Source organism: Oncorhynchus tshawytscha, unplaced genomic scaffold (genome assembly GCF_018296145.1).
Source record: "Oncorhynchus tshawytscha isolate Ot180627B unplaced genomic scaffold, Otsh_v2.0 Un_contig_7735_pilon_pilon, whole genome shotgun sequence".
Lineage (NCBI taxonomy): Eukaryota > Metazoa > Chordata > Actinopteri > Salmoniformes > Salmonidae > Oncorhynchus > Oncorhynchus tshawytscha.
In genome coordinates, this window is record NW_024608140.1 from 1,684 (window position 1) to 20,000 (window position 18,317).

General features: G+C 48.0%; 1 protein-coding gene across 1 annotated transcript in view; it reads left to right on the forward strand.

Moving 5' to 3' along the window:
* Positions 1 to 6,167: 6,167 nt before the first annotated feature.
* Positions 6,168 to 18,317, forward strand: part of LOC121843298 (ryanodine receptor 2-like) — a 12,694-nt gene continuing 544 nt past the window's right edge. Inside the window, exons 1-3 of the mRNA XM_042312889.1 lie at positions 6,168 to 6,343; positions 14,486 to 14,694; positions 15,966 to 16,196. Coding sequence (XP_042168823.1) covers positions 6,238 to 6,343; positions 14,486 to 14,694; positions 15,966 to 16,196 — 546 coding nt within the window. The 5' untranslated portion in view covers positions 6,168 to 6,237. The remainder of the gene's footprint in view (positions 6,344 to 14,485; positions 14,695 to 15,965; positions 16,197 to 18,317) is intronic.

Below are 18,317 nucleotides of genomic sequence, written 5' to 3' on the forward strand. Positions count from 1 at the left end.
GCTGTAATCGCTCTTAGAGACTTACCCAGAAAGACTCAGAGCTGTAATCGCTCTTAGAGACTTACCCAGAAATACTCACAGCTGTAATCGCTCTTAGAGACTCACCCAGAAAGACTCACAGCTGTAATTGCTGCCAAAGGTGCTTCTACAAAGTATTGATGTGAATACTTAGTCAGCAGGACACCCGCGAAATTGGAGGGCTGCAATTCAAATAAATAATCATAAACATTAAGGATATGAAACATCTAGGTATATATTGGTTAAAAGCTTAAATTCTTGTTAATCTAACTGCACTGTCTGATTTACAATAGGCTTTACAGCGAAAGCATGCCATGCGATTGTTTGAGGACGGAGCCTCACATCAAAACCGGCACAGGCTTCGTAAAATCACAAATGGCTATTAAATATTCACTTACTTTTTGAAAATCTTCCTCTGATTTGCAATCCAAAGGGTCCCAGCTACAACATGCATGGTCGTTTTGTTAGATAAAATCCTTCTTTATATCCCAAAAAAGTCAGTTTAGTTGGAGCCCTCGATTTGAGTAATCCACTCGTTCAACATGCAGAGAAAGGAATCCAAAAAGTTACTGCTGAACTTTGTTAAAACAAGTCACAATACATTTCTACTTAATCCTCAGGTTCCCTGAAATGTAATTAAACTATAATATTAAACTATAATATTAAACTATAATATTAAACTATAATATTAAACTATAATATTAAACTATAATATTAAACTATAATATTAAACTATAATATTAAACTATTATATTAAACTATAATATTAAACTATTATATTAAACTATTATATTAAACTATAATATTAAACTATTATATTAAACTATTATATTTCATACGGAAATAATTATGTTCAATAGAAAAGCTAAATTAGCAAGTGCACATCCTTTTTGTCGCGTGCGCACAGACTGATTTCCAACTCAGACTCCCTGTACCAAAACTCAAAATTCTTCCTCGTTTGAGAAGAAACAAGCCTGAAACCTTGAACAAAGACTGTTGACATCTAGTGGAAGCCATAGGAATTGCAATCTGGGAGCCGGAAAGGTTTTTCTTTGGATTTTCTCCATATCAATTGTGATTACATTAGTGAGAATTATTTTTTAAAATCATTTTGAATTTAGTCTGTAACACAACAACATGTGGATGAAGGAGTAAGAATACTTTCTGAATGCACAGTATGTACAACAACAATAACAACGATAACAACAATAACAACGATAACAACAATAACAACAATAACAACGATAACAACAATAACAACAATAACAACAATAACAACAATAACAACAATAACAACGATAACAACAACAACAACAATAACAACAATAACAACAATAACAACGATAACAGCAGTGATCATATGACTTTTTTTTTAAACCCACTGGGCACAAACTGGTTGAATTATTCACATTATTCAACAACAAACATCTCAATGACATGGTGAATTATTTTGTTGAATTCACGTTCGTTGACAACTCATCCACATGTGTATTAAAACTAGACTGACTAACTGAACTGACGTCTGCACCCTTATAAGCACCTTATAAACACCTTATAAGCACCTTATAAACACCTTATAAACTGCACAAGCACCAAAAACCCCTGTTGTTTTGACATGTGGTAATAGATCACTCATATTGATTAGGAAACTGGCTGTACTTGCTGTTGAAACTTAACATCTAAAAACCCACATGGAAACTGGAAATAGAGCTTGTAGAAGACAGCTAGCTTCATCGTATTGATTAGGAAACTGGCTGTACAGGAGAGCTTGTAGAAGACAGCTACCTTCATCGTATTGATTAGGAAACTGGCTGTACAGGAGAGCTTGTAGAAGACAGCTAGCGTCATCGTATTGATTAGGAAACTGGCTGTACAGGAGAGCTTGTAGAAGACAGCTAGCGTCATCGTATTGATTAGGAAACTGGCTGTACAGGAGAGCTTGTAGAAGACAGCTAGCTTCATCGTATTGATTAGGAAACTGGCTGTACAGGAGAGCTTGTAGAAGACAGCTAGCTTCATCGTATTGATTAGGAAACTGGCTGTACAGGAGAGCTTGTAGAAGACAGCTAGCTTCATCGTATTGATTAGGAAACTGGCTGTACAGGAGAGCTTGTAGAAGACAGCTAGCGTCATCGTATTGATTAGGAAACTGGCTGTACAGGAGAGCTTGTAGAAGACAGCTAGCTTCATCGTATTGATTAGGAAACTGGCTGTACAGGAGAGCTTGTAGAAGACAGCTAGCTTCATCGTATTGATTAGGAAACTGGCTGTACAGGAGAGCTTGAAGAAGACAGCTAGCTTCATCGTATTGATTAGGAAACTGGCTGTACAGGAGAGCTTGTAGAAGACAGCTAGCGTCATCGTATTGATTAGGAAACTGGCTGTACAGGAGAGCTTGTAGAAGACAGCTAGCTTCATCGTATTGATTAGGAAACTGGCTGTACAGGAGAGCTTGAAGAAGACAGCTAGCTTCATCGTATTGATTAGGAAACTGGCTGTACAGGAGAGCTTGAAGAAGACAGCTAGCTACATCGTGAAGTGTTGCATTGTGATTGAAGTCGCCAACCTGAGAAGTGTTAATCACTCATGTCACTAGACAGTCAAATCATGAATGGGGGGCAAAGGGTTTGAATGCACTGTTTAAATGTACATACCACACGGGAACTCTCTCTCTCTCTCCCTCTCTTCTCTCTCTCCCTCTCTTTCTTCTTTCTCCCTCTCTTCTCTCTCTCTCCTATCTTCTCTCTCTCTCTCTCTCTCTCTCCCATCTTCTTTCTCCCTCTCTTCTCTCTCTCTCTCTCCTATCTCTCTCTTTCCCATCTTTTCTCTCCCATCTTCTCTCTCCCTCTCTTCTCTCTCTCTCTCCTATCTCTCTCTCTCCCATCTTCTCTCTCCCTCTCTTCTCTCTCCCTCTCTCTCTCTCTCTCTCTCTCTCTCTCCCATCTTCTCTCTCCCTCTCTTCTCTCTCTCTCCTCTCTCTCTTTCCCATCTTCTCTCTCCCATCTTCTCTCTCCCATCTTCTCTCTCCCTCTCTTCTCTCTCTCTCTCTCCTATCTCTCTCTCTCTCTCCCATCTTCTCTCTCCCTCTCTTCTACTCTCTCCCTCTCTTCTCTCTCTCTCTCTCTCTCTCTCTCTCTCTCTCTCTCCCTCTCTCTCTCGCACCTCTCTCTCTCTCTCTCTCTCTCTCTCTCATATCTCTCTCTCTCTCCTCTCTCTCTCTCCTCTCTGTCTCTCTCTCTCCTCTCTCTCTCCTCTCTCTCTCTCCCATCTCTGTCTCTCTCTCTCCACTCTCTCTCCCCCTCCCTCTCTCTCTCCCCTCTCTTCTCTCTCTCTCTCTCTCTCTCCCCCTTCCCTCTCTCTCTCTCTCTCTCCCCCTCCCTCTCCCCTTCTCTCTCTCCCCTCTCTTCTCTCTCTCTCTCCACCCCCTCTCTCTCTCTCTCCCTCTCTCTCTCCCCTCTCTCTCCCCCTCTCTCTCCCCTCTCTCTCCCCCTCCCTCTCTCTCTCTATTCTCTCTTCTTCTCTCTCTCTTTCTCTCTCCCCCTAAATCAACAGTACTATAATGTTTGATGACACCATCACCAATCTGAGGTTATAAAGAGGGGTGCTTCCCCCTGGTGGATGTGATCAGAACATCAGCTTGTGTGTAGTAACACTGAGTGGACGTGGTCAGAACATCAGCTTGTCTCATGTAGTAACACTGAGTGGACGGGGTCAGAACATCAGCTTGTCACATGTAGTAACACTGAGTGGACGGGGTCAGAACATCAGCTTGTCACATGTAGTAACACTGAGTGGACGGTGTCAGAACATCAGCTTGTCTGTAGTAACACTGAGTGGACGTGGTCAGAACATCAGCTTGTCTCATGTAGTAACACTGAGTGGACGGGGTCAGAACATCAGCTTGTCACATGTAGTAACACTGAGTGGACGGGGTCAGAACATCAGCTTGTCACATGTAGTAACACTGAGTGGACGGTGTCAGAACATCAGCTTGTCTGTAGTAACACTGAGTGGACGGGGTCAGAACATCAGCTTGTCTGTAGTAACACTGAGTGGACGTGGTCAGAACATCAGCTTGTCTGTAGTAACACTGAGTGGACGTGGTCAGAACATCAGCTTGTCACATGTAGTAACACTGAGTGGACGGGGTCAGAACATCAGCTTGTCACATGTAGTAACACTGAGTGGACGGGGTCAGAACATCAGCTTGTCTGTAGTAACACTGAGTGAACGGGGTCAGAACATCAGCTTGTCTGTAGTAACACTGAGTGAACGGGGTCAGAACATCAGCTTGTCTGTAGTAACACTGAGTGAACGGGGTCAGAACATCAGCTTGTCTGTAGTAACACTGAGTGAACGGGGTCAGAACATCAGCTTGTCACATGTAGTAACACTGAGTGGACGGTGTCAGAACATCAGCTTGTCTGTAGTAACACTGAGTGGACGAAACATTAGGAACTCTTTTCATGACACAGACAGACCAGGTGAATCCAGGTGAAAGCTATGATCCCACTTCAATCAGTGTAGATGAAGGGGAGGAGACAGGTTAAATAAGGATTTTTAAGCCTTGAGACATGGATTGTGTATGTGTGCCATTCAGAGGGTGAATGGGCAAAATATTCAAGTGCCTTTGAACAGGGTGTGGTAGTAGGTGCCAGGGGCACCGGTTTGAGTCAAGAACTGCAACGCTGCTGGGTTTTTCCACACTCAACAATTTCCTGTGTGTATCAAGAATGGTCCACCACCCAAAGGACATCCAGCCAACTTGACACAACTGTTGGGGAAGCATTGGAGTCAACATGGTCCAGCATCCCTGTGTCACTCTTTAAGACACCTTGTAGAGTCCATGACCCGACGAATCGAGTCTGTTCTGAGGCCAAATGGAGGTGGGTGCAACTCAAATAGGAAGGTGTTCCTAATGTTTTGTACACTCACTGTATTTCTCTCTAGTTTAATCATTTAGAGATAAAAAAGAAGCTCTTTTACACAATTAAACTGGGCTCTAGAAAGATCTCCCGTAGTGACTGTGTAGAAGCCCATTCATTGGACTGCCCTACTCTCTCTCTCAGTGGGCAGAGACCAGCAGAGTGACTCACATCACAGCTCTGTGTACTAAACCAAATGGCACCCTATTCCCTATGTAGTGCACTACTTTTGATCAGAGCCCTATGGATCCTGGGCAAAACGTAGTGCACTAAAAAGGGAACAGGATGCTGTTTGGGATCACACGCAGAATCAGGTGGGAGAGGGGAGAGCTATTTCTGCTCTGTGAGAGGACGATGAGAGGTCACGTAGAAGTGTGTGTGTGGGACGGAGTGGAGGGGGAGCCAGTACATTGTGGGACTGGAAATAGACTGAATGTGTTGGCTGATTGAGGATTCAAGGACTCTCCATGTAATTATAGAGGGGGGATGGAGAGGGAGTGGGGGGGGGCAAAGAGGGGGAGTGAGAGAGAGAAAGAGGGAGGAGGTAGAGGGAGGGAGGAGGGGTGCAGAGATAGAGAGTTATCCCATCTCCCACAGAGGAACTCTGGAGCTCTGTTAGAGTGAACATTGGGTTCTTGGTCACCTCCCTGAACAAGGCCCTTTTCCCCCAATTGGTCAGTTTAGCCGGGCAACAAGGGAGAGTCTTGTTGGTTCCAAACTTCTTCCATTTAAGAATGATGGAGGCCACTGTGTTCTTCGGGACCTTCAATGCTGCAGACATTTTTTGGTACCTTTCCTCAGATCTGTACCTCGACACAATCTTGCTTCGGAGCTCTAAGGACAATTCCTTCGACCTCATGGCTCAATTTTTTTTTTTTACGCTGACATTCGCTGGCAACTGTGGGACCTTTATATAGACAGGTGTGTCTGCCTTTCCAAATCATACCACAGGTGGACTCCATGTTGTAGAAACATCTCAATGATGATCAATGGAAACAGGATGCACCTGAGCTCAATTTAGAGTCTCACAGGGTCTAAAATACTTATATTAATTAGGTATTTCTGTTTTTCAACCTGTTTTCACTTTGTCATAATGGTGTATTGTGTGTAGATTGATGAGGATTTTTATTTAATTTAATACATTTTAGAATAAGGCTGTAATGTAACAAAATGTGGGGGGAAAGGGAAGGGGTCTGAATACTGTGTATCCCTGTGTGTGTCCCAGGCCCAGCTGTGGCACCAGGGTAACGAGCACTTCGGCAGGTCCTGGGGTCCAGGTGACGTGGTGGGCTGTATGGTCGATCTGAACGAACACACGATGATGTTCACCCATAACGGAGAGGTGCTCCTGGACCACTCAGGGTCGGAACTGGCCTTCAAGGACTTTGAGGTTTGGGAAGGTCAGTGTGTGTACTGTCTACTCAAAATGACTATCATACACCACCCTATGTGTCTGTCCTACTGTCTACACCACCCTATGTCTGTCCTACTGTCTACACCACCCTATGTCTGTCCTACTGTCTACACCACCCTATGTCTGTCCTACTGTCTACACCACCCTATGTGTTAGTCTGTCCTACTGTCTGTCCACCACCCTATGTCTGTCCTACTGTCTACACCACCCTATGTCTGTCCTACTGTCTACACCACCCTATGTCTGTCCTACTGTCTACACCACCCTATGTCTGTCCTACTGTCTACACCACCCTATGTCTGTCCTACCCTGTCTGTCCACCACCACCCTATGTCTGTCCTACTGTCTACACCACCCTATGTGTCTGTCCTACTGTCTGTCCTATGTCTGTCTCCACTGTCCACCCCTATGTCTGTCCTACTGTCTACACCACCCTATGTGTCTGTCCTACTGTCTACACCACCCTATGTCTGTCCTACTGTCTACACCACCCTATGTCTGTCCTACTGTCTACACCACCCTGTCTGTCCTACTATCTACACCACCCTATGTGTCTGTCCTACTGTCTACACCACCCTATGTCTGTCCTACTGTCTACACCACCCTATGTCTGTCCTACTGTCTACACCACCCTATGTGTTAGTCTGTCCTACTGTCTACACCACCCTATGTGTTAGTCTGTCCTACTGTCTAGTCTGTCCACTGTCACCCTATGTGTTAGTCTGTCCTACTGTCTTCACCACCCTATGTCTGTCCTACTGTCTACACCACCCTATGTGTTAGTCTGTCCTACTGTCTACACCACCCTATGTCTGTCCTACTGTCTACACCACCCTATGTCTGTCCTACTGTCTACACCACCCTATGTCTGTCCTACTGTCTACACCACCCTATGTCTGTCCTGCTGTCTACACCACCCTGTGTGTCTGTCCTACTGTCTACACCACCCTATGTCTGTCCTGCTGTCTACACCACCCTGTGTGTCTGTCCTACTGTCTACACCACCCTGTGTGTCTGTCCTACTGTCTACACCACCCCTATGTCTGTCCTACTGTCTACACCACCCTATGTCTGTCCTACTGTCTACACCACCCTATGTCTGTCCTACTGTCTACACCACCCTATGTGTTAGTCTGTCCTACTGTCTACACCACCCTATGTGTTAGTCTGTCCTACTGTCTACACCACCCTATGTGTTAGTCTGTCCTACTGTCTACACCACCCTATGGTACCATGTCTGTCCTACTGTCTACACCACCCTATGTGTTAGTCTGTCCTACTGTCTACACCATCCTATGGTACCATGTCTGTCCTACTGTCTACACCACCCTATGTATTAGTCTGTCCTACTGTCTACACCACCCTATGTGTTAGTCTGTCCTACTGTCTACACCACCCTATGGTACCATGTCTGTCCTACTGTCTACACCACCCTATGTGTTAGTCTGTCCTACTGTCTACACCACCCTATGGTACCATGTCTATCCTACTGTCTACACCACCCTATGTGTTAGTCTGTCCTACTGTCTACACCACCCTATGGTACCATGTCTGTCCTACTGTCTACACCACCCTATGGTACCATGTCTGTCCTACTGTCTACACCACCCTATGTGTTAGTCTGTCCTACTGTCTACACCACCCTATGTGTTAGTCTGTCCTACTGTCTACACCACCCTATGGTACCATGTCTGTCCTACTGTCTACACCACCCTATGGTACCATGACTGTCCTACTGTCTACACCACCCTATGTGTTAGTCTGTCCTACTGTCTACACCACCCTATGGTACCATGTCTGTCCTACTGTCTACACCACCCTATGTGTTAGTCTGTCCTACTGTCTACACCACCCTATGGTACCATGTCTGTCCTACTGTCTACACCACCCTATGTGTTAGTCTGTCCTACTGTCTACACCACCCTATGTCTGTCCTACTGTCTACACCACCCTATGTGTTAGTCTGTCCTACTGTCTACACCACCCTATGTCTGTCCTACTGTCTACACCACCCTATGTGTTAGTCTGTCCTACTGTCTACACCACCCTATGTGTTAGTCTGTCCTACTGTCTACACCACCCTATGTGTTAGTCTGTCCTACTGTCTACACCACCCTATGTGTTAGTCTGTCCTACTATCTACACCACCCTATGTGTTAGTCTGTCCTACTGTCTACACCACCCTATGTGTTAGTCTGTCCTACTATCTACACCACCCTATGTGTTAGTCTGTCCTACTGTCTACACCACCCTATGTGTTAGTCTGTCCTACTGTCTACACCACCCTATGTGTTAGTCTGTCCTACTGTCTACACCACCCTATGTGTTAGTCTGTCCTACTGTCTACACCACCCTATGGTACCATGTCTGTCCTACTGTCTACACCACCCTATGTGTTAGTCTGTCCTACTGTCTACACCACCCTATGTGTTAGTCTGTCCTACTGTCTACACCACCCTATGGTACCATGTCTGTCCTACTGTCTACACCACCCTATGGTATCATGTCTGTCCTACTGTCTACACCACCCTATGTGTTAGTCTGTCCTACTGTCTACACCACCCTATGGTACCATGTCTGTCCTACTGTCTACACCACCCTATGTGTTAGTCTCTCCTACTGTCTACACCACCCTATGTGTTAGTCTGTCCTACTGTCTACTCCACCCTATGTGTTAGTCTGTCCTACTGTCTACACCACCCTATGGTACATGTCTGTCCTACTGTCTACACCACCCTATGGTACATGTCTGTCCTACTGTCTACACCACCCTATGTGTTAGTCTGTCCTACTGTCTACACCACCCTATGTGTTAGTCTGTCCTACTGTCTACACCACCCTATGGTACCATGTCTGTCCTACTGTCTACACCACCCTATGTGTTAGTCTGTCCTACTGTCTACACCACCCTATGGTACCATGTATGTCCTACTATCTACACCACCCTATGTGTTAGTCTGTCCTACTGTCTACACCACCCTATGGTACCATGTCTGTCCTACTGTCTACACCACCCTATGTGTTAGTCTGTCCTACTGTCTACACCACCCTATGTCTGTCCTACTGTCTACACCACCCTATGTCTGTCCTACTGTCTACACCACCCTATGTCTGTCCTACTGTCTACACCACCCTATGTCTGTCCTGCTGTCTACACCACCCTATGTCTGTCCTACTGTCTACACCACCCTATGTCTGTCCTACTGTCTACACCACCCTATGTGTCTGTCCTACTGTCTACACCACCCTATGTCTGTCCTACTGTCTACACCACCCTATGTCTGTCCTACTGTCTACACCACCCTATGTCTGTCCTACTGTCACACCACCCTATGTCTGCCCTACTGTCTACACCACCCTATGTCTGTCCTACTGTCTACACCACCCTATGTCTGTCCTACTGTCTACACCACCCTATGTCTGTCCTACTGTCTACACCACCCTATGTGTTAGTCTGTCCTACTATCTACACCACCCTATGTCTGTCCTACTGTCTACACCACCCTATGTGTTAGTCTGTCCTACTGTCTACACCACCCTATGTGTTAGTCTGTCCTACTGTCTACACCACCCTATGTGTTAGTCTGTCCTACTGTCTACACCACCCTATGTGTTAGTCTGTCCTACTATCTACACCACCCTATGTGTTAGTCTGTCCTACTGTCTACACCACCCTATGTGTTAGTCTGTCCTACTGTCTACACCACCCTATGTGTTAGTCTGTCCTACTGTCTACACCACCCTATGTGTTAGTCTGTCCTACTGTCTACACCACCCTATGGTACCATGTCTGTCCTACTGTCTACACCACCCTATGGTACCATGTCTGTCCTACTATCTACACCACCCTATGTGTTAGTCTGTCCTACTGTCTACACCACCCTATGTGTTAGTCTGTCCTACTGTCTACACCACCCTATGTGTTAGTCTGTCCTACTGTCTACACCACCCTATGTGTTAGTCTGTCCTACTGTCTACACCACCCTATGGTACCATGTCTGTCCTACTGTACACCACCCTATGGTACCATGTCTGTCCTACTATCTACACCTACACCATCCTATGGGCCGTTCTGGCTCCTATGGTACCATGTCTGTCCTACTGTCTACACCACCCTATGTGTTAGTCTGTCCTACTGTCTACACCACCCTATGGTACCATGTCTCTCCTACTGTCTACACCACCCTATGGTACCATGTCTGTCCTACTATCTACACCACCCTATGTGTTAGTCTGTCCTACTGTCTACACCACCCTATGGTACCATGTCTGTCCTACTGTCTACACCATCCTATGGGCCGTTCTGGCTCCTATGGTACCATGTCTGTCCTACTGTCTACACCACCCTATGTGTTAGTCTGTCCTACTGTCTACACCACCCTATGGTACCATGTCTCTCCTACTGTCTACACCACCCTATGGTACCATGTCTGTCCTACTATCTACACCACCCTATGTGTTAGTCTGTCCTACTGTCTACACCACCCTATGGTACCATGTCTGTCCTACTGTCTACACCACCCTATGGTACATGTCTGTCCTACTGTCTACACCACCCTATGTGTTAGTCTGTCCTACTGTCTACACCACCCTATGGTACCATGTCTGTCCTACTGTCTACACCACCCTATGGTACCATGTCTGTCCTACTATCTACACCACCCTATGTGTTAGTCTGTCCTACTGTCTACACCACCCTATGGTACCATGTCTGTCCTACTGTCTACACCACCCTATGTGTTAGTCTGTCCTACTGTCTACACCACCCTATGTCTGTCCTACTGTCTACACCACCCTATGTCTGTCCTGCTGTCTACACCACCCTGTGTGTCTGTCCTACTGTCTACACCACCCTATGTCTGTCCTACTGTCTACACCACCCTATGTCTGTCCTACTGTCTACACCACCCTATGTCTGTCCTACTGTCTACACCACCCTATGTCTGCCCTACTGTCTACACCACCCTATGTCTGTCCTACTGTCTACACCACCCTATGTCTGTCCTACTGTCTACACCACCCTATGTCTGTCCTACTGTCTACACCACCCTATGTGTTAGTCTGTCCTACTATCTACACCACCCTATGTCTGTCCTACTGTCTACACCACCCTATGTGTTAGTCTGTCCTACTGTCTACACCACCCTATGTGTTAGTCTGTCCTACTGTCTACACCACCCTATGGTACCATGTATGTCCTACTGTCTACACCACCCTATGTGTTAGTCTGTCCTACTGTCTACACCACCCTATGTGTTAGTCTGTCCTACTGTCTACACCACCCTATGTGTTAGTCTGTCCTACTGTCTACACCACCCTATGTGTTAGTCTGTCCTACTATCTACACCACCCTATGTGTTAGTCTGTCCTACTGTCTACACCACCCTATGTGTTAGTCTGTCCTACTATCTACACCACCCTATGTGTTAGTCTGTCCTACTGTCTACACCACCCTATGTGTTAGTCTGTCCTACTGTCTACACCACCCTATGTGTTAGTCTGTCCTACTGTCTACACCACCCTATGGTACCATGTCTGTCCTACTGTCTACACCATCCTATGGGCCGTTCTGGCTCCTATGGTACCATGTCTGTCCTACTGTCTACACCACCCTATGTGTTAGTCTGTCCTACTGTCTACACCACCCTATGGTACCATGTCTGTCCTACTGTCTACACCACCCTATGGTACCATGTCTGTCCTACTATCTACACCACCCTATGTGTTAGTCTGTCCTACTGTCTACACCACCCTATGGTACCATGTCTGTCCTACTGTCTACACCACCCTATGGTACATGTCTGTCCTACTGTCTACACCACCCTATGGTACCATGTCTGTCCTACTGTCTACACCACCCTATGTGTTAGTCTGTCCTACTGTCTACACCACCCTATGGTACCATGTCTGTCCTACTGTCTACACCACCCTATGTGTTAGTCTGTCCTACTGTCTACACCACCCTATGGTACCATGTCTGTCCTACTGTCTACACCACCCTATGTGTTAGAGTCTGTCCTACTGCTCCTGCCCAAAGGGCCGTTCTGGCTCCTGTCCTATGGACTGTTCTGGCTCCTGTCCTATGGGCCGTTCTGGCTCCTGTCCTATGGGCCGTTCTGGTTCCTGTCCTATGGGCCGTTCTGGCTCCTGCCCAAAGGGCCGTTCTGGCTCCTGTCCTATGGGCCGTTCTGGCTCCTGTCCTATGGGCCGTTCTGGCTCCTGCCCAAAGGGCCGTTCTGGCTCCTGTCCTATGGGCCGTTCTGGCTCCTGTCCTATGGGCCGTTCTGGCTCCTGTCCTATGGGTCGTTCTGGCTCCTGTCCTATGGGCCGTTCTGGCTCCTGCCCAAAGGGCCGTTCTGGCTCCTGTCCTATGGGCCGTTTTGGCTCCTACCCAAAGGGCCGTTCTGGCTCCTGTCCTATGGGCCGTTTTGGCTCCTACCCAAAGGGCCGTTCTGGCTCCTGTCCTATGGGCCGTTCTGGCTCCTGTCCTATGGGCCGTTTTGGCTCCTGTCGTATGGGCCGTTTTGGCTCCTACCCAAAAGGCCGTTCTGGCTCCTGTCCTATGGGCCGTTTTGGCTCCTGTCCTATGGGCCGTTCTGGCTCCTGTCCTATGGGCTGTTCTGGCTCCTGTCCTATGGGCCGTTCTGGCTCCTGTCCTATGGGCCATCCTGGCTCCAGTCCTATGGGCCGTTCTGGTTCCTGTCCTATGGGCCGTTCTGGCTCCTGCCCAAAGGGCCGTTCTGGCTCCTGTCCTATGGGCCGTTCTGGCTCCCGTCCTATGGGCCGTTCTGGCTCCTGCCCTATGGGCCATTCTGTCTCCTGCCCAATGGGCCGTTCTGGCTCCTGCCCAAAGGGCCGTTCTGGCTCCTGTCCTATGGGCCGTTTTGGCTCCTACCCAAAGGGCCGTTTTGGCTCCTGTCCTATGGGCCGTTCTGGCTCCTGTCCTATGGGCCGTTCTGGCTCCTGTCCTATGGGCCGTTCTGGCTCCTGTCCTATGGGCCGTTTTGGCTCCTGTCCTATGGGCCGTTTTGGCTCCTACCCAAAGGGCCGTTCTGGCTCCTGTCCTATGGGCTGTTTTGGCTCCTGTCCTATGGGCCGTTCTGGCTCCTACCCAAAGGGCCGTTCTGGCTCCTGTCCTAAGGGCCGTTCTGGCTCCTACCCAAAGGGCCGTTTTGGCTCCTACCCAAAGGGCCGTTCTGGCTCCTGTCCTATGGGCCGTTTTGGCTCCTACCCAAAGGGCCGTTCTGGCTCCTGTCCTATGGGCCGTTTTGGCTCCTGTCCTATGGGCCGTTCTGGTTCCTGTCCTATGGGCCGTTCTGGCTCCTGCCCAAAGGGCCGTTCTGGCTCCTGTCCTATGGGCCGTTCTGGCTCCTGTCCTATGGGCCGTTCTGGCTCCTGTCCTATGGGCCGTTTTGGCTCCTACCCAAAGGGCCGTTTTGGCTCCTACCCAAAGGGCCGTTCTGGCTCCTGTCCTATGGGCCGTTCTGGCTCCTGTCCTATGGGCCGTTTTGGCTCCTGTCCTATGGGCCGTTTTGGCTCCTACCCAAAGGGCCGTTCTGGCTCCTGTCCTATGGGCCGTTTTGGCTCCTGTCCTATGGGCCGTTCTGGCTCCTACCCAAAGGGCCGTTCTGGCTCCTGTCCTAAGGGCCGTTTTGGCTCCTACCCAAAGGGCCGTTCTGGCTCCTGTCCTATGGGCCGTTTTGGCTCCTACCCAAAGGGCCGTTCTGGCTCCTGTCCTATGGGCCGTTTTGGCTCCTGTCCTATGGGCCGTTCTGGTTCCTGTCCTATGGGCCGTTCTGGCTCCTGCCCAAAGGGCCGTTCTGGCTCCTACCCAAAGGGCCGTTTTGGCTCCTACCCAAAGGGCCGTTCTGGCTCCTACCCAAAGGGCCGTTTTGGCTCCTACCCAAAGGGCCGTTTTGGCTCCTACCCAAAGGGCCGTTTTGGCTCCTACCCAAAGGGCCGTTCTGGCTCCTACCCAAAGGGCCGTTCTGGCTCCTGCCCAAAGGGCCGTTCTGGCTCCTGCCCAAAGGGCCGTGGCTTGGACAGGGCTTACGTTCTTCTAATGGTTAACATAACAAGGTCCTCTCTGTCCTCTCTGTCCTCTCTGTCCTCTCTGTCCTCTCTGCAGGTTTCATCCCGGTGTGCAGCCTGGGTGTTTGCCAGGTTGGGAGGATGAACTTTGGTAAGGACGTGAGCACGCTGAAGTACTTCACCATCTGTGGTCTGCAGGAAGGCTACGAGCCCTTCGCCGTCAACATGAACAGAGACCTCACCATGTGGCTCAGCAAGAGACTGTCTCAGTTCATCCCTGTACCTCCGCAGCATGAACACATTGAGGTGAGAGTCCAGTCACTATCCTGTTTAGCTATGTTGCCTTAAAAAACGTTCTGTTGACAAGACTGTCCTTGAACCTTGACCCTGCTCCCCCTGGTGTAATTGTGTGTAGAGTTTGATAAGTGAACCTCTGTTTATAAGCCTCTTTATATGTGTTGTTGACCACCCTGAACAAGGCAGTTTAAACCCTGCTGTTCCCCTGAACAAGGCAGTTTAACCCCGCTGTTCCCCTGAACAAGGCAGTTTAACCCCGCTGTTCCCCTGAACAAGGCAGTTTAACCCCGCTGTTCCCCTGAACAAGGCAGTTTAACCCCGCTGTTCCCCTGAACAAGGCAGTTTAACCCCGCTGTTCCCCTGAACAAGGCAGTTTAACCCCGCTGTTCCCTGAACAAGGCAGTTTAACCCCCACTGTTCCCTGAACAAGGCAGTTTAACCCCGCTGTTCCCTGAACAAGGCAGTTTAACCCCGCTGTTCCCCTGAACAAGGCAGTTTAACCCCGCTGTTCCCTGAACAAGGCAGTTTAACCCTGCTGTTCCCTGAACAAGGCAGTTTAACCCCGCTGTTCCCTGAACAAGGCAGTTTAACCCCGCTGTTCCCTGAACAAGGCAGTTTAACCCCGCTGTTCCCCTGAACAAGGCAGTTTAACCCCGCTGTTCCCCTGAACAAGGCAGTTTAACCCCCACTGTTCCCCAGTAGGCCGTCATTGAAAATAAGAATTTGTTCTTAACTGACTTGCCTAGTTAAATAAAATTTCAAAAAAATTTTTTTGTAACAACCTATGTTGGTAACCTACACTGAGGATACCAAACATTAGGAACACCTTCCTGATATTGAGTCGCTGCAACCCCCTTCTGCCCTCAGAACAGTCTCAGTTCGTCTGGTCATGGACTCTACAAGGTGTTGAAAGTGTTCCACAGGGATGCTGGTCCATGTTGACTCTACAAGGTGTTGAAAGCGTTCCACAGGGATGCTGATCCATGTTGACTCCAATGCTTCCCCAACGGTTGTGTCAAGTTGGCTGGATGTCCTTTGGTGCGGTGGACCGTTCTTGATACACACAGGAAACTGTTGAGCGTGAAAAACCCAGCAGCGTTGCAGTTCTTGACACAAACCGGTGCTATGTTGATAACCTATAAAACTCATATTAACGATAATAGTTCCAAGGATTTATCTAGCACTTTACCCAGACCCACAGACCTGGTGTCGTATGGCTATTCAACCAGATGACTCCCCCATAATGCCCTGTTCCCTTTGTCGTATGGTCTTTCTAAAAGGTCACGAGGATGGACGGCACCGTGGAGACTTTCCCGTGTCTCAAGGTCACCCAGAGGTCGTTCGGCTCCCAGAACAGTAACCCAGACATCACCTTCTATCGCCTCAGCATGCCTATAGAGTGTAACGAGGTGCTGGCCAAGTCACCTGGCGGGACGCTACAGTCTGGCGGGGGCTTCTCCTTCTCCTCTAAGAAAGACCTGGACGACTTTGAGACCGTGTCCGACTTCGAGGTGCTGATGATGATGATGTCTCCGTCTCCTTCTGTCTCCTTCTCCTTCTGTCTCTTTCTCCTTCTGTCTCTGTCACCATCTCCTTCTGTCTCTGTCTCCATCTCCTTCTGTCTCCTTCTGTCTCTGTCTCCGTCTCCTTCTGTCTCCGTCTCCGTCTGTCTCCTTCTGTCTCTGTCTCCTTCTGTCTCATTCTGTCTCTGTCTCCTTCTATCTCCGTCTTCTTCTGTCTCTTTCTGTCTCTGTCTCCATCTCCTTCTGTCTCTGTCTCCTTCTGTCTCATTCTGTCTCCGTCTCCTTCTGTCTCCTTCTGTATCTGTCTCCTTCTGTCTCTTTCTCTCTGTCTCCGTCTCCTTCTGTCTCCGTCTCCGTCTGTCTCCTTCTGTCTCTGTCTCCTTCTGTCTCATTCTGTCTCATTATGTCTCTGTCTCCTTCTGTCTCCTTCTGTCTCCGTCTCCTTCTGTCTCTTTCTCCTTCTGTCACTGTCTCCATCTCCTTCTGTATCTGTCTCCTTCTGTCTCCTTCTGTCTCCATCTCCTTCTGTCTCTGTCTCCTTCTGTCTCCTTCTGTCTCCTCCCTTCTCCTCATGTCTCCTTCTGTCTCCGTCTCCTCCTGTCTCCAGCTGTCTCCTTCCGTCTCCTTCTATCTCCTTCTGTCTCCCTCCATCTCCTTCTGTCTCCTTCTGTCTCCCTCCGTCTCCTTCTGTCTCCTTCTCCTTCTGTCTCCTTCTGTCTCTGTCTCCTTCTGTCTCCCTCCGTCTCCTTCTGTCTCCTTCTCCTTCTGTCTCTGTCTCCTTCTGTCTCCTTCCGTCTCATTCTGTCTCCTTCTGTCTCCCTCCATCTCCTTCTGTCTCCTTCTCCTTCTGTCTCCTTCTGTCTCTGTCTCCTTCTGTCTCTGTCTCCTTCTGTCTCCTTCCATCCCTTTCTGTCTCTGTCTCCTTCTGTCTCATTCTGGCTCCGTCTCCTTCTGGCTCCGTCTCCTCCTGTCTCCTTCTGTCTCCTCCTGTCTCCTTCTTCTATCTCCTTCTGTCTCTGTCTCCTTCTGTCTCTGTCTCCTTCTGTCTCCTTCCATCCCTTTCTGTCTCTGTCTCCTTCTGTCTCATTCTGGCTCCGTCTCCTTCTGGCTCCGTCTCCTCCTGTCTCCTCCTGTCTCCTTCTGTCTCCTTCTGTCTCCTCCAACCTCCTTCTCCCCTCTTAGGAGGAAAACGTTATTAATATCTACATACATTTAATACACACAAGTTGTTCCCTCTAAGCTGCCTGAGTGCACAGCTCCCCCGGGACTGCAGAGAAGCAGGAGATTGAGCTTCACTCAGAGTTTTCTCTGTTAGTTAACACTGTCCCTTTACAGTGGTAATTATGATCAAATCAACCCAATATTAGCCACTTTCAATGCAACGTACCAAAAACAAAACGAACTATACAAGATTTAGTATGCAAAACTAACTATGCAAGAGATAGGCAGAGCACATCGCAGTAGGATTCTATTGCATTGACAGGCACGACTCAGGCCCCTTCTCTACACAGACTGGTGCACCGTAACCAATCAGAGATGCAGTAGGCCTTTATGCAAGTAGACCATTGCCATATATGAATCTATGCCATTTAATTTGAACTGGACTGTGTTTACAGCATGAGTGGTCGTGAGTAGATGAACTGGACTGTGTTTACAGCATGAGCGGTCGTGGGTATATGTGCTTGTTTTGAGATCAAAGTGAGAGCTGCATGCAGCCACGTGGGCACATGTTGTTCATATCCTTTGCAAGTTAGTGAGTTATTAGCCCAGTTATAGATAATTTGTTCATATCCTTTGCTAGTTAGTGAGTTATTAGCCCAGTTATAGATAATTTGTTCATATCCTTTGCTAGTTAGTGAGTTATTAGCCCAGTTATAGATAATTTGTTCATATCCTTTGCTAGTTAGTGAGTTATTAGCCCAGTTATAGATAATTTGTTCATATCCTTTGCTAGTTAGTGAGTTATTAGCCCAGTTATAGATCATTTGTTCATATCCTTTGCTAGTTAGTGAGTAATTAGCCCAGTTATAGATCATTTGTTCATATCCTTTGCTAGTTAGTGAGTAATTAGCCCAGTTATAGATCATTTGTTCATATCCTTTGCTAGTT